The sequence below is a fragment of the Coenobita brevimanus genome, chromosome 33 (assembly GCF_032717465.1).
Source record: "Coenobita brevimanus isolate Jiangsu-jjx chromosome 33, ASM3271746v2, whole genome shotgun sequence".
Taxonomy (NCBI): domain Eukaryota; kingdom Metazoa; phylum Arthropoda; class Malacostraca; order Decapoda; family Coenobitidae; genus Coenobita; species Coenobita brevimanus.
The window spans coordinates 23,978,582-23,992,785 of NC_136986.1; the positions used below are offsets into that span (position 1 = coordinate 23,978,582).

At 45.9% G+C, this 14,204-nt stretch overlaps 1 protein-coding gene across 1 annotated transcript; it reads left to right on the plus strand.

Moving 5' to 3' along the window:
- The first annotated feature begins 12,504 nt into the window (after positions 1-12,504).
- LOC145395828 (uncharacterized) lies at positions 12,505-12,864 on the plus strand. Its single transcript, XM_080269360.1, has one exon. It carries the CDS (start codon positions 12,505-12,507, stop codon positions 12,862-12,864), a length of 360 nt encoding a protein of 119 aa, XP_080125486.1.
- The last annotated feature ends 1,340 nt before the right edge of the window (positions 12,865-14,204 follow it).

The window sequence follows — 14,204 nt, forward strand, 5'->3', positions numbered from 1 at the left end:
GAATAAGGAATATTATCACCAGGGCTTGTAGGAACATCTTTAATGGTGACATTACGTAATATCTCACTGCATCATCAGACCTAAAATTAATAGTATATTTTAACTATGGTCAAAATATTAACGTCTTTGATCAAACTTATCGTTGAAAATAACTAAAAAAAAATATTCTGAGACAAACGAATATCCTACCTAAGTCATAATGGAAAAATTAAAACTTATTCATACACTAAAATGCTCAATTCAGTTGAGTGAAAGCAAAAAACATTCAGGTAAATTTCCAAGATAAGAATACATTCAAACTCTTAAAAACACAGCAGTTGAACAGAAAAACTATTGTCACCGATATTAGGTTTGTAGAGGTGTCTCCACGATGGGGAGGTCAGAGCTGTACTTGCTGCTAGCAAGGACTGTGAAGGAGGTTCTCTTGACAGGGTGTTCATGTGTGTGTGAGTGTTGTCTGATGACACTATAAGGTGGTTTAGTGATTGGTCTACCTGTTCCATCTGATGTACCTAAGTGTTCGTGTATGAGGGTTTTTAGACGCCTCTCTGTCTTTCCGATATATGACGCCCAACAGCTATCACAGATATATCTGTAAACAATAGAAGACTCTAGGTGTATAGGTACCTTGCATGATACTTATGGAGGTTAGTACCGAGCCGAAGATTTGAGGTCTCGCCTATATAAATCTCTCTGTCCCCACAGCTGCGAATTACGTAAATGCATTTTTGTGTCGAGCATCTCAAGTTTTCGTTAATTTTCATGTATAGCTGGCATTGGGAAAAGTAAATTGACTGCTTTCAGTTATATCCGTGCAGAGTTTACATTTTTAATGTTCATATTTCTTCACTTTGAAACTGGATATATTATTATTAATCCTTGCCCTTGTTTAAGTTCTTTTTAGACTATTAGGTTGTCGCCTTTCTTTAATTAAGGAAACACCTTTGTTAATTTCTTCTCTTTCGGGTGCCTTTTGAAGAACATTAATTGTACATGAGAGTTCTTTAAAGTGGTTATCAAACTCGGGTTATAGGTTGTTATATATGGTATTGTATGTGCACCACTGGCTGTTTCTTTATTACTGGAGCTCCGAAGGTTGCCTATGGGTGTTTGTTTTCCTCTTTCTATGCTATTTTTCTTATTATACTTTTGGGATATCCACGTTGCTTAAGAAAATTTTTCAGTTCACTTATTCTTGTTTCTTTTAATGCAGTTTCTGAAACTATTGTATATATCCTTCGTGCTAAATGAAATGGTATGTTGTTTTTAATGTGTCTGGGATGATTAGAACTGTATGTTAGATAAAGTTTTGTATCAGTTTCCTTGTAGTGAATGTCAGTAATTATTTTCTTATCATACTAAACGAGTTTTATGTTTAGGAAAGTGACTGTCTCCACTTGTGTCACATGTAAATGTTAGTCTGGGGTCCAATTTATTCATGATGTTTATGACTGCTGAGAGATATCCATCTCTCTCGTCCCAAATCATGAAGATATCGTCCAGGGATCGCATATAGTTTTTCTTCATTTTATCTGCAATTGTTCTACCAAAATGTGATGACATCTGAGAATATAAGATGTATTCTAAGTAACCCAACACAGGATTAGCATAATTTGGTGCAATTTTTGTCCCAGTGCTGTTCCAGGTACTTGTAAGAAATTTTGCCCATGAAATTCGAATGAGTTATATTCCAAAATTAAACTGCATCCTTCTTTTATTAGGTTTGCAGGTATACGACTTATATTATCATAGTGTTCATCAATCCAGTAAGTGATAGCTTCAGACCCAAATTCATGGCGAATATTGCTGTGTAGGCTTACCACATCAAGAATTACGAAAATTTCATTTTCATCTAATTTAGCAGGAGTCATGTTTAAAAAGTCTAGATTGTTTTTAATATATGAAGGTACTTAGTTCAGAGAGGGTTGCAGTAATATGTCTATGAAGTGACTGAGACGATGAGTAGGGGAAGCTGGTCCCGCAATAATTGGTCTCACTTTAAGGTCTACAGGGTTTGTTATGAGATCACTTCTGTATTACAACCATTAATTTGATCAATTATCAGTTTGGACTTATGCACTTTTGGTAAACCGTAAAATAAGCTTGTCTTATATTAAAAGTTGGTTAAGTATTTAACTTTAATTTTAGTTAGCCTATCTTTATAATTATTAATTACTTTTTTTTATTCTTTTTTTTTTTTGGTCTATATTTTTTGTATCTTTTCATATGTATCCTGATCCTTTAAAATATCCATCACCTTTTCTTCATAGAATGATGTAACCGTTAGTACAATTAGCACAACTGGTGTTTAATTACAACATCAGTGCAGGTCTTAAGGGCTTTTAAAGCTTTTTGTTGGCCATGTGTTAAATTATACTTAGGTTTGCTGTTTTTTCTGGTGGTAGTAGATCGACTCACTCAGGAAATCAACTGCAGCATCGAGAATGGAGTTTCTACCAGTATTTGGTTCCCATGGAGATTTAGATTTTACTAGTGATTCATTATTTAACACACTGTTTTGGAAAAACTCCTTTAATCTTAATTTTCGGCATAACTCATCAGTATCATTATTAAGTTCCTCGTGATTGAGTTGATTTGGTGTGGGTCAATATTTTGGTCCCCTAGTAAGTAAGAATCTTTCATTATCACTCAGTGTGTAAGTTGAAAGGTTTATTATCTTTGGGTCTACTTTCAGAGTTGCCTCGAATTCTGATTTCTCCTTAAAAAAATTCTGATTATTATTTCTTTCATGTAATAGTGACTGAGACGGTGGGTAGGGCAAGCTGGTCCTACAACAATAGGTCTAATATATATAAATATATATGTATGGAGCCTCTGTGGTACAGTGGTACAGTGTGCGTTTTGCACGCTGGTGAGTACGGGTTCGCCTCCCGCCAGAGTTGTAAAAACTTTGGGAAGCATTCACCAAGCCACTTCCTAGTTTGGCGGACACAAAGGGTGCTGTGGTTGAACCAGTGTCGCATACTAGTATGCTTCCACCCAATTGGTTTAAGGTGGGCCGATTCACTTGGTTCACATAATACACACACATCCAAAGCCACTACAACACAACAATCACACTCACAAGCACTTCTCACTTTACATACAGTCTCTACCAGACAGCCTAAGCCACTGGGTAGAGATACATTGGCTGTATCGTCCCTGCTTCGGTAGAGATAGGCCGGTCCTGCAGTGGACCTCAATGGCTGATGATATATATATATATATATATATATATATATATATATATATAATGCAGTATAGTGCCACAGGGGGCAAACCGACACCGCCAGAAGGAGCCCATGGAGGAGCAACGACAGCGCACCGGGACTCAGGGCGACAATGGCATATATCCGCCCGGGCCACACGCCCCTATGACCTGGAGTTTGCCTGCTGCCACCATAGCAGGAATACAAGACTACCTTCCGGGTGAGCCCTCCCAAACCAACATCTGGGTGGAGCTGTTTCTCCAGCTTCTGCCAGCACCCCTGAGATAGCTTGTAGCCACTCAACCCTCCTGAAGGAGACGGCCTGTAGCCGCTCTGAGGGAAATCAGGAGATGGCCTGGTGCCGCTCCCACCTTCGTCAGGAGACAGCCTGTAGCTGCTCTGAAGGTGCCCTCCCCAAGACAGCCTGTAGCCGCTCAACCCTCCTGAAGGAGATGGCCTGTAGCCGCTCCGAGGGGAATCAGGAGACGGCCTGCAGCCGCTCCCACCATCATCAGGAGACGGCCTGTAGCTGCTCTGAAGGTGTCCTTCCCGAGATGACCTGTAGCTGCTTAACTCTCCTGAAGGAGACGGCCTGCAGACACTCCCGCCTTCGTCAGGAGACGGCCTGTAGCCTCTCTGAAGGTGCCCTTGGGTATGCTGGTAGTTGCTCCCTCCCCCAGGCCACGGCCAGTAGCCAGGCCTTGGTGACAGACGGTAGCTGCGCCCCTAGAAGGCCACAGCCAGTAGCCAGGCCTTATGGCAAGAGACAGCCTGTAGCTGTTCCTCCGTCAGGAGCTGACTCCTGTTCCCCAACCCATGATTCAGAGGGAGTCCCCAGCCTGGAGTAGTACTGGAGAGGCCCCGTGACTTCCCCTGGCCTCTTCTCCCTGCAACCGGATCTGGGGAGGACCCACCTGACAGACCCCGACGTGGGGCGATGCCGCAGCCCCTTCTTGATGGCACCGACGAGCTCCGGGGACTGCAGCCCTCAGGACCCCTAGACCACCCCCAGGACCCCCGGACGGGATCTCCCTACACCCAGACGCTGGAGATCTTCGTCCTCCATCAGGCGCCTGAGCAAGAAGTTCAGGCAGTTGTTCAGCCCCAGCCCTGAGGGTCGTAATCCCGTCCCCAGCCCTGAAAGTGCAGGGCCCTTTGCCACTCACAGCACCAGACGAGAGAGGGCGTCCCTGTGTGTGATTCCATGGCCTCCGGATGCAGAGACCCCCGGTGGAACCCAGCCCCATCAATAGCAAGGCTGTGACACCTCTGCTGCCCTTGTACCTGACCGCCAAGATGCCCAGACCAGAAAGGAGTGACAGTGATAGTACAGTGTCTGTGACTCAGTGACATGAAGGCAGAGCAGTAATCTAACTAAAAAAAGGAAGTCAGTAAGAAAAACACCAATGAGTGGTGGAGTGAGTAAAAGTGACAGTGCAACCGTGAACATGGCCACACAGTGAAATACTAGAACCGTACCCAGATCCCAGTGCTAAAGCAATACTTACCAACAGTGAAACAGTACCACCTACTCCACGAATATGTAAATCTTAGACTTCCTGCAACTAACATATATATAAATCTCTGCCCTAAGTGAGCAGTATCCTGCGCAATACTAATAACCCATATCTACACATAGGAGTTGTAATTGTCCAGTGTATCTGTATCCGTGACATCTACCCGTTCCACTGTATAACTTAGTAATACACGTGTAAGGTTGTTGCCTTGGGTTTTCGTGTCCTTCCTCTCTCTTATTTGTCTAAGCTCCGGCCTAGAAAGAGAGCCCAGCTATACACTAGGGTGGATCATTTTTAGGGGGATTTTAACTTTTTTTCAGAAATTGACCATGGAGAGTGTTATTTCTTTGGGAACTGGCCTAAAAAGCACTCCTCTGAAATTTGAAAAATATTGTTCAATATTTTCAGGTGACCCAAAGCATTAGTATTTTCATTTCATAACAAAATGTTGCATTTTCTTCATATTTTTACCTATATGTTCCAAATGGTTTTGTTAACTGCATGTGGGTAGAATACTTGTTTGCACATTGGTTCATAAACAATGCCTATGATATTTCAATGTGTTTGTCATATTTTTAGGGGCCCCAAAATAGTTATGAGGGGAAATTTCACAAACAGATAACTTTATTTAGTTTTTTTCTGTAATATGGTATATGATATACAACAGCCTTTTGCTTACTCTAATTTCAAGTAATAATAAAACATTAAAGTTTGTTGCTGCTCTAATTCTAGCTCTTATTTGCAATTTAGCTGTCAGTAAATTTCAATTAATGAGAAATTTGAGTAACCCAGAACTCACCACGTGGAGGTAGCTGTTTTGGAGTTCCACCCTAGCCCAACCCAACCACCCTACCTTATGAAGGCTATTTACTTTGGTATATACTGTTTTTTTGAGTCAAAATATGGCATGCGTTTGCGTGAAGTCAGTCGGGACCTGATCCAGCCATCTCTGTTCTCAGGGTCACAAACTGCCAAAGATGCCTCTGTCACAAGTTTAATGACTTTCAACTGCTTGGGTATGATTTGGGAATTTTTCATTTTCATAGAATTTTCCTGTCCTGATGTTGTCAGTAATGTCAGCATCTGAAAGGTGCATTGTCATGGGAGGTTCTGTTAGTTTGGTATTTTGCCAGTCAATCATTTCTGTATAATCTTGATAGTGAAATTTGAGTGTTCGAATTATGAACTGCCGTACAACACCTTCTCGGACATCCTTTCTGGCTTTTAGGATACGCCGCCATCCAAGCTTACGCAATACCTCCTTCTCATCTTGAATCATTGCAAGCAACAGGTTCTCTGGGTGTGCAAAGTAAGCATTCCGCTATTGATGATAATATACCACTTTTTACAAGTTGTTGGGGCACCTGAAGTATTTTATATTTTAGATCAATTTTCTTTTTAGAGCATATATACAGCAAAAGGCACACAGTAAACATTACCAGTAATATGAACAAGGCTTCTAAAAATGTACATAATATACATCAAATACTGATTTCTGATTAAGATACTCTTGACTTGGGGCACCTGTTAATATTTTCTGATTGTCATAAGATTTTGCATACTTAATATTGGCATCATTACGCAAAATAATAGCATACCCCACTCTAAAGTTTCACATTTTATATTTTTTGATCCACCCTACTATACACTAGGCGTTATAGGGACGGGAAGCTGACTCCTAAAATAACTTCCATTACATTGGTGGACAGCGGTGGTTCTTGACCCGGGCATACGAGAGAGGTAAGCAAGAAATACTGAAAAATTGCAACCAAACCCCATGTGCAATTACCTAAGTTCGACCCAGAACAGTATGATGTTCACACGTACTTGGCAATGATTAACTTTTGCTAGATATCGGTTTTGAGGATGAGAGGCAGAAAATTGCAGTCACACTCCCACTACCGGGCAAAGTGGCAGCTAATATAGCACCCAAGATCGTCCCAGGGCTCACCTGGCAGAATTTCACGAAACTCGTGATCCAAGCCATCACCTCATCACTAGGTAAAGTGGTGGCGCTATCCCAAGTGGATAGTTTAACTTTCGATGGCAACTTAGACGATACTTTAATCCAGGCAAGATGACTGGTCACTGCTGCCTACCCGGTTGCAGGAACAACACACCTTTAATACTCTTCTGAGAGTGCTCTCCAGAATGGTCAAACAGCACTTTATGATCCATGACCCGACTGGAGACATGAATAAGGACGTTCAACTGATACGTCGCCTCCTGACCTCTTGCCCTGCACCCTAGCAAATCAACGTGGTAAGAAAATTTCCCACAAAGATTCTGCATCCCCCAGTCAAACCACGTCCGCCTATGCCCCGTACCAGCCCCACCCCAGGACCCAGCCCGCCGAGGGCACACCCCACCCACCGACGCCCCAGCCACAGGGAGAACCCCAACATCATCCTAGTGAATCCCTGGGAGTTCTCCGCATGCAGCTCCAGGTGCCCACTGCATGATATCAGAGATCAATTAAAAGCTGCACGACCAAGAACCACCACCCCAGGCCAACGCAAAATTTCCTCACTAGAGGATGAGGTAACAGAGGACGAACCCGCACCTGTGGAGGAGACCAAACCCGGGGAACAGGAGCCAGAGGAAGAAGAAGGAGGCCCCAGACAGTTGGATTTTTAGGACCGCCCCCACACCTTCCCACAGTGGTGAAGGCCATTTCCCCCAAGTATCGACCCCCAGTTTACCACAAGATGAAGCTGAACGGGGTGAAAGCCAGACTTCTGGTCGATATGGGAGTGGCCATATCATGCCTGTATAGCTACTACTTCTCCCGTCACAAATTGACTTTTGGCCCATTATTTCCAATGGCTACTCACCTCGTGGATGCGGGGTATGGCCCCCTGCCAATCCATGGGGATACCTGGGGTTGGACCTGTTGCAGAAGTTAGGAGCCACCATTGATTGCCGCAACAGACAGCTCCAGTTCCAAAAATCACCCAACCCTCCCCCTCGGGCCGTCTGCACCTGCACGCCCCAGCCCTGGCCGGAAGGCTCAGCACCCAGCTCCTCCCCTTCCGCCATCACCCCCTCCTTCCCCCCCTTCTTTTCCCACCATCATTTCCTCTGTCGTCACCATTCCCCTCCACCATGAAGCCTGGGTGCCCCTCAACCAGACCTCTGGCACCTCTGTCCTGTTCTCCCCACTCCTGCTGCCCAGAACCCTCTCGGCCTGCCTTCAGCCCTCAACCTTTCTTCCCCCTCATCACACGGCAGTCTGGATTGCCAACCTCGCCCCCTCGCCCCTCACCCTCCCTAAAGGGCTCATAATCAGTGAGAGGGAGGAAGCTGAGCCCTGCGTCCCCTCCCCCTCCCACTCCCCCGCCCCCTGCCCCCCCATCCCCGACCATCTCTCCGTTCACCAATCTGACACCCTCCACCGCCTCCTCCTGGATTTCCAGGATCTGTTTGTGGTGGGGCCACCCAACATTGGACACACCACCTACCTGGCTCACGAGATTCTTACGACAGACCCACCAATCTGGTAGCCATCCCGGTGGAAGAACCCCAAACAGCAGGAAGAGGAAGACCGCCAGGTACAGGAGGTGATCGAAGCCGGAGTCATCTCCCCCTCCACCAGCCTCTGGTCCTCCCTCGTCATCCTCGTGAAGAAAAAGTATGGCACGATGCAGTTCTGCATCGAACCACCAAGGATGCCACTCCACTCCTGCGCATAGACGACTCTCTGGATTTCCTATACGGTGCCTCCTGGTTCTCTATCCTCGACCTCCAGTCAGGATATTGGCAAGTCCCGGTGCGCCCGAAGGACAGAGGTAAAACCACCTTCTCGACCAGCAACAGGAAACATTATGAATTTAATGTTTTGCCTTTTGGCCTCTGTAACGCCCCCGCCACCTTCTCCAGGTTAACCCCTTAACTGCGGGGCGTCACTTTTGTGATTCTGTGTTATTTTGAATTCTCTCGGGCCTTCAAGTGGTGGCTTGTATCATCTATCAGTACTGCCAGTGTCCAACTAGTTAGCACTGCTAATGTCATCTGTATTCCCATACATTGTTGACAATTTAGCCCCTGGTCCTCCCCCCCAGTCTTGACTCCCCTCCCTACCTCCCCTCCATTACCCTCTCCTCTTGCCTGCCCAGCCGCGCTGCGCTAAGCAAATCTTACCCGGAATTTTCCACTGATTTCCTGCAATGAAATAAGCCCTATGCCCTATTCTTATACAAAACAATATATATATAAAAAAAAAGGTAACTGATAGTGCCATACACCTGGAATTGGCTAATTATCACCTGGCAACACCCCACATGCACTCGTTTGCTAATTTTCTCTGGTAATTTCCCCTTGAAATATGCCATATAATCTATTCTCGTAAAAAAAATATATATAAGAAAGGAAGGGAGAAGCTTAAGTGATATTTACATTCACCTGGAACTACCTAGTTGATTATGTATTGTCTAGATTTCCTGCCAATCATTTCATAGCATATAAATTAGCAGCTGTCACCCTACTGACATTGTCAACCCTTAGCTGCCCATATACGCCGCATCATTCAGTTCCTTGTCGTCCTCTGAGGTGAAATCATGTCGCACTCATGCCCTGCCATTTCCGCCGCTTCTGCGCCCATTGCAAAGGGCCCTGTGACCTCTATCCCTAGAAAAACTCGTGTGGGAAGCAGTAAAGGACTAAGTGACTCAACAGTGGAACGTGAACTGGCAGAATTGTCTATGGTAATGATGGATAGTGACTTTGATCCTTCAGGTGAATTGTGTGATGAGCCTGGGGAGGAAATCGTAACAGAATCTGCAAGTATGAGTGCGTCAGTGTCCCAAGTTCGTCCTAGCTCCAAGGAAAAGGAGCCCTTAGTGCAGCAAGGGAAGGAATTTGGGAAGAGAGTGAAGAGGAGGTGGGTTAGCCCCGGAACAATGGCCCCGCGTGACCCAGCCCGCCATAGGTCCTGAGGTGAATCACCTCCCCTCTCTCCCAGCCTCACTTCACTAATTTCTTCCTCCTCTTCAACGGAAATTTCTCTTGAGTCTTTGTTGTCGAAGTCTCCACCAGCACCTACAGTGAAGGCAGGCTGTAGGGGACAAGGTAAATCCCTGACTCGTAAAACTACAGTAGAGCAACAACTAGAGCTGCTAATGCTACACGGCAACCTAGGGTCAGTCAGAGTGACCTTGAAACAGTCCAGCCTGCCTCACAGCCACCCTCCACCCTCCACCCTCACCCAACCTACACCACCACAAAAGGGAACCCTGGACGCCATCGTGTGGACGGAGGGTTCCGATTTCATCCCTGAACAACTCCATTTTGACGCAAGTTCCTCAGGGATACAGCCTCCCTTCACTCTCAATGAGGATGCTGAGTATGTGGACTTCCTTTTGGCCATCCTTGATGACGAAGTCATGCAGCACATATGTGATGAGACCAACAGGTATGAGTCACAACGTGCTGCAAGTGGTGCAGGTGCAGCGAAAATGCAACAGTTTGACCATGCTTGCAGTGCAGGAGCTGTATGTGTTCTTCGCCCTCATGCTTTTCATGCCACATTCAAAGATGCACGAGTTGGAAGATTACTGGTCCATGGACACCTTACTACCCTCAACCACCTTCAATAAGTACGTGGCCGGAGATCGCTTCTGTAACATCATGGGAAACCTGCACTTCACCAACAACGATGTACTTTCCCAGACTGACCCACTCTGGAAGATCCGGGAGATTCTGAGCAGAATGAAGGATAAATTTATGTCATTCTTCCACCCATTTCAGAAGGTTGTCATAGCCGAATCCTTGGTTTTGTTCAGAGGATGTCTGAGGTTCGTACAGTACATTCCAAGCAAATGTCATAGCTTTGGAATCAGGTTCATTGTACTGTGCGACTGTAAGATAGGGTACATCCTTGACTTCGTCATCTATTCAGCCAGCACTGTTGATCTAGATAAAACACACCCCCTTGGCTTCTCAGAAGGCTGTGTAGTGGAAGTGCTGCTTGAAAGTTATATTGGTGGAAATCATGTGCTGTGTACTGACAACTATTTTACAGCACCGAAATTTGCTAAATACCTTTCAGACCACGGCATTGGCTCCTGTAGCACTGTGAAGAGCAATCGTTGCCAACTTCCCCAAATTCCCCGAGGCAGGAAACTCACAGCGAGGAGACATGCACCTGCACAAATCTGAGAAGATGCTGACAATACGGTGGCATGACAAGAGGGTCGTGCACAAGCTCACCACCGTACACAAGGGGGAACTGAAAGACAATGGGAAGGTCGACCGTAGGACAGGCCAACCTGTGAGGAAACCTGATGCTGTCATCGACTATAATATCCTTGCCTGTCCACATGCGACTGGTGGACAAGTTCGACATGATGATTGGAGAGATCAACTGCCTCAGGAAGAATACTAGGTGGTACAGGAAAGTTTTTCTCCATCTCATTGACATGATGATGCTGAACGCCTTCATCCTGTACAAGATCAAGGTAAAGCCACCCAGGTCCTTCTCCATGAGGTTGTTCGCCAGGGCTTGTATTCAGGAGCTGCTTGAGAGGTATGGTAGGGTGACAGCAGCAGCACCAAGGCGCCATTCTGTTAGACTTCCTAACAGACTTGAACAGAGGGCGTACATGGATCGCCACACACTGATGCAAATGCCTACCACAGCGAAGAGGAAGGCTGTGATCCACAGGTGCCAGGTGTATGCACATATCACCAGAAGCACACCTGAGCACAAACGCACCTCTTGGCAGTGTGCTGAGTGCCAGGTTCCCCTCTGCATAACCTGCTTCTTCGATTACCACAGCCTGAAGCAGTTCTAAAAGAGTGCAATGGAAAAGTTAAATAATGTGTAAATAGTAAGTGAAAGCAATGGATGTAAATATGATTGAACGGTGTAATATAGTTTTACAAGTTACTGCAAGTGACAGTGCATAACATAATGTAAGTAAAATAGAAGTATAAATATTGAAAATACAATAGAAAATGTAAATAGAAATGTAAATAATTAGTACTATAAGAATATGAGTACAAATACTTGAAGTAATGACAGTGAAAATGAAATCTTGGCTCTCTAGGTACTTTACAGAATGAGAAAGTGATTGCCTGGAGTGAAAATAACCTACTATTACTGAAGGAAACTTATGGATAAATACTGTAGATATATATAAGTGTAATAAAGTAATAGGAATATAAAGTGTGTGTGTTTATGAATAATAAATGACAGAATACCAGCGGGGAACGAGCACACGCGGGAAGCTCGTACACGCTCGTAATTTACATTGCTTTCACAGTATATTTTTGGGAATATGGATTCCAAACAACTTGAAAATAATAGTGTTTCTAGTGATATTATCAGGCTGTGGTAATCATATTACGGAGTGTCGGGAAGTGTAAAGTGGAGACTTCATTACCCAAATTCAGAAGTCTCCACAAGTCCTACGGTTGTTGATGAAGACTCAACAAACATCCAAGGGGGAAAGCTGAATGTATGTGCCATATGCATATATATTTTTAATATTCTAGGACTAATAACTGATTTTTGGCAAATGTTTTTAAAAAGTCAGTCAGAGCGCGAATATCCTCGCAGGACGCACAAGGAGCACAAAAACATCCCCACAGTGTAGGGGTTAATGGAATCCACCCTCAGCAGCCTCACGTGGGAGATCTGTCTCACATACTTGGGTGACGTCATAGTCTTCAGCCAGACCTGGGCCGACCACCTGCAGCGCCTCCGCCAGGTTTTCACCAGGATCCAACAGGCAGGCCTCAAACTCCAGCCCACGAAATGTGTCCTGGCCACCAGAACCATGTCATTCCTGGGGCACGTAATCTCCCAGGTCGGCATATCTCCCAACCCAGATAAACTCCACACCATCACAGACATACCCTCACCACAAGATGTTCGTGGGATCCGAACCTTCCTCGGCCTGACGTCCTACTACCGCCGATTTGTGAAGGGGTTCGCCCACATTGCCAAGCCATTCCACGACCTGACCTGTAAGGGAGAACCATTCATCTGGACAGATGAGAGACGAGCCGCGTTCCAACAATTTAAGGATAAGCTCGTTTTTGCCCCCATCGTTGCCTTTCCCGATTATGCCCTCCCATTCTGGCTCTATACAGATGTGTCCCTAATTGTGATCAGTGCTGTGCTGGTGCAAGTCTGAAAGGGCTGCGAGCACATCATCGCCTGCGCCAGCTGTACCCTAAATCAGGCGAAAAAAAATTATGCCATCACCGAGAGTGCCTAGGCATCATCTGAGCACTTGAGCACTTCCGGGCATATATATATCAGGAACCCAAGCCACCATCATCACTGAACACCAGTCCCTCCAGTGATTGCGGAAATCTGACACCCACAATGCCCAGCTCATCTGATGGTGCGAAACCCTGGAGGAGTTCAACTACAAAATCTTGTACTGCCCCGGCAAGCTCCACACCAGTGCAGACGCTCTCTCTCGGCTCCCCATTCATACCGCCCAGCCAGAACCAGACCTCCTCCAAAAGTGACATCACAAGGAAATGACCCTCCTGGGTCCCTCAGCACCTTTTCAAGAAACTGAATTGCCAAGGGGACCACCTACTTACCCCATCAGGGCATATCCTCCTAGCCCCCAATGCCGCCTTTGACGCCCTACGACACGTGCACACCCATAACAGCATTCACCTGGGCAAAGAAAAAACTCCTGCACACCTACTGGGTCCCCAATCCTTCCGCCCTCGCCAAGGAAATTATCCAAACCTGCCGCGCATGCGCCCTTGGTAAAGACATAACCCGTACCGCCAGTCCATTGGACCATATTACCACCTACAAGCCTTGGATGCTGTTGACGATTGACGTAGTGGGACCCTTACCCCCAATTTCAGGCTATAGGTATGTGATCACATTCGTCGACACATACGTCAAATTCGTTGTGGCCTGCACAGCAAAGGAACATCACGCTGTCGCAGTGGCCGACGCCTTGATTCAGCACATGTTTCCATACTTTGGCATCCCGCAAGCGATCCACTCAGATAACGCACCTGAGTTCACCAGTAAGATCTGGGAGAGGCTGTCTCACATCTTCGGTTATAAAATCTCCCACTCGTCCCTTTACTGGCCCCAAGGAAATGCCACATGCGAGTGCAGCCATCGCACTCTGATGAATCAACTCCACACCCGGATAGAAGCCACCAAAGACAATGACTGGCCCGCCCATGTAAAACTGTCCAATGGTGCATCAACTCTTGCCCCCGAGAAGATGGAAATTCACTATATGAACGAGTGTTTGGGGAAACACCCCTCCTCCTGCCCCTTCGGCAGCATTTGCAACCCCCCACTTCAACCCTCACAACAGACCCATTACACCATCTCAAACGTTGCCTGACCCACTCCAAAACAACCTGGACCTCCACCCCGACACTGACTCCAATCCCTACAAGCCAGGAGACACGGTTATGATAGCACAGCTCCCCACCCCCCACAAATTCGTGCCGTGCTTCACGGGACCCCACACCATCATTCACA

Excerpts from the sequence above, each read along its gene's own strand:
- LOC145395828 (XM_080269360.1), top strand. The coding sequence starts at position 12,505 with ATGTCATTCCTGGGGCACGTAATCTCCCAGGTCGGCATATCTCCCAAC.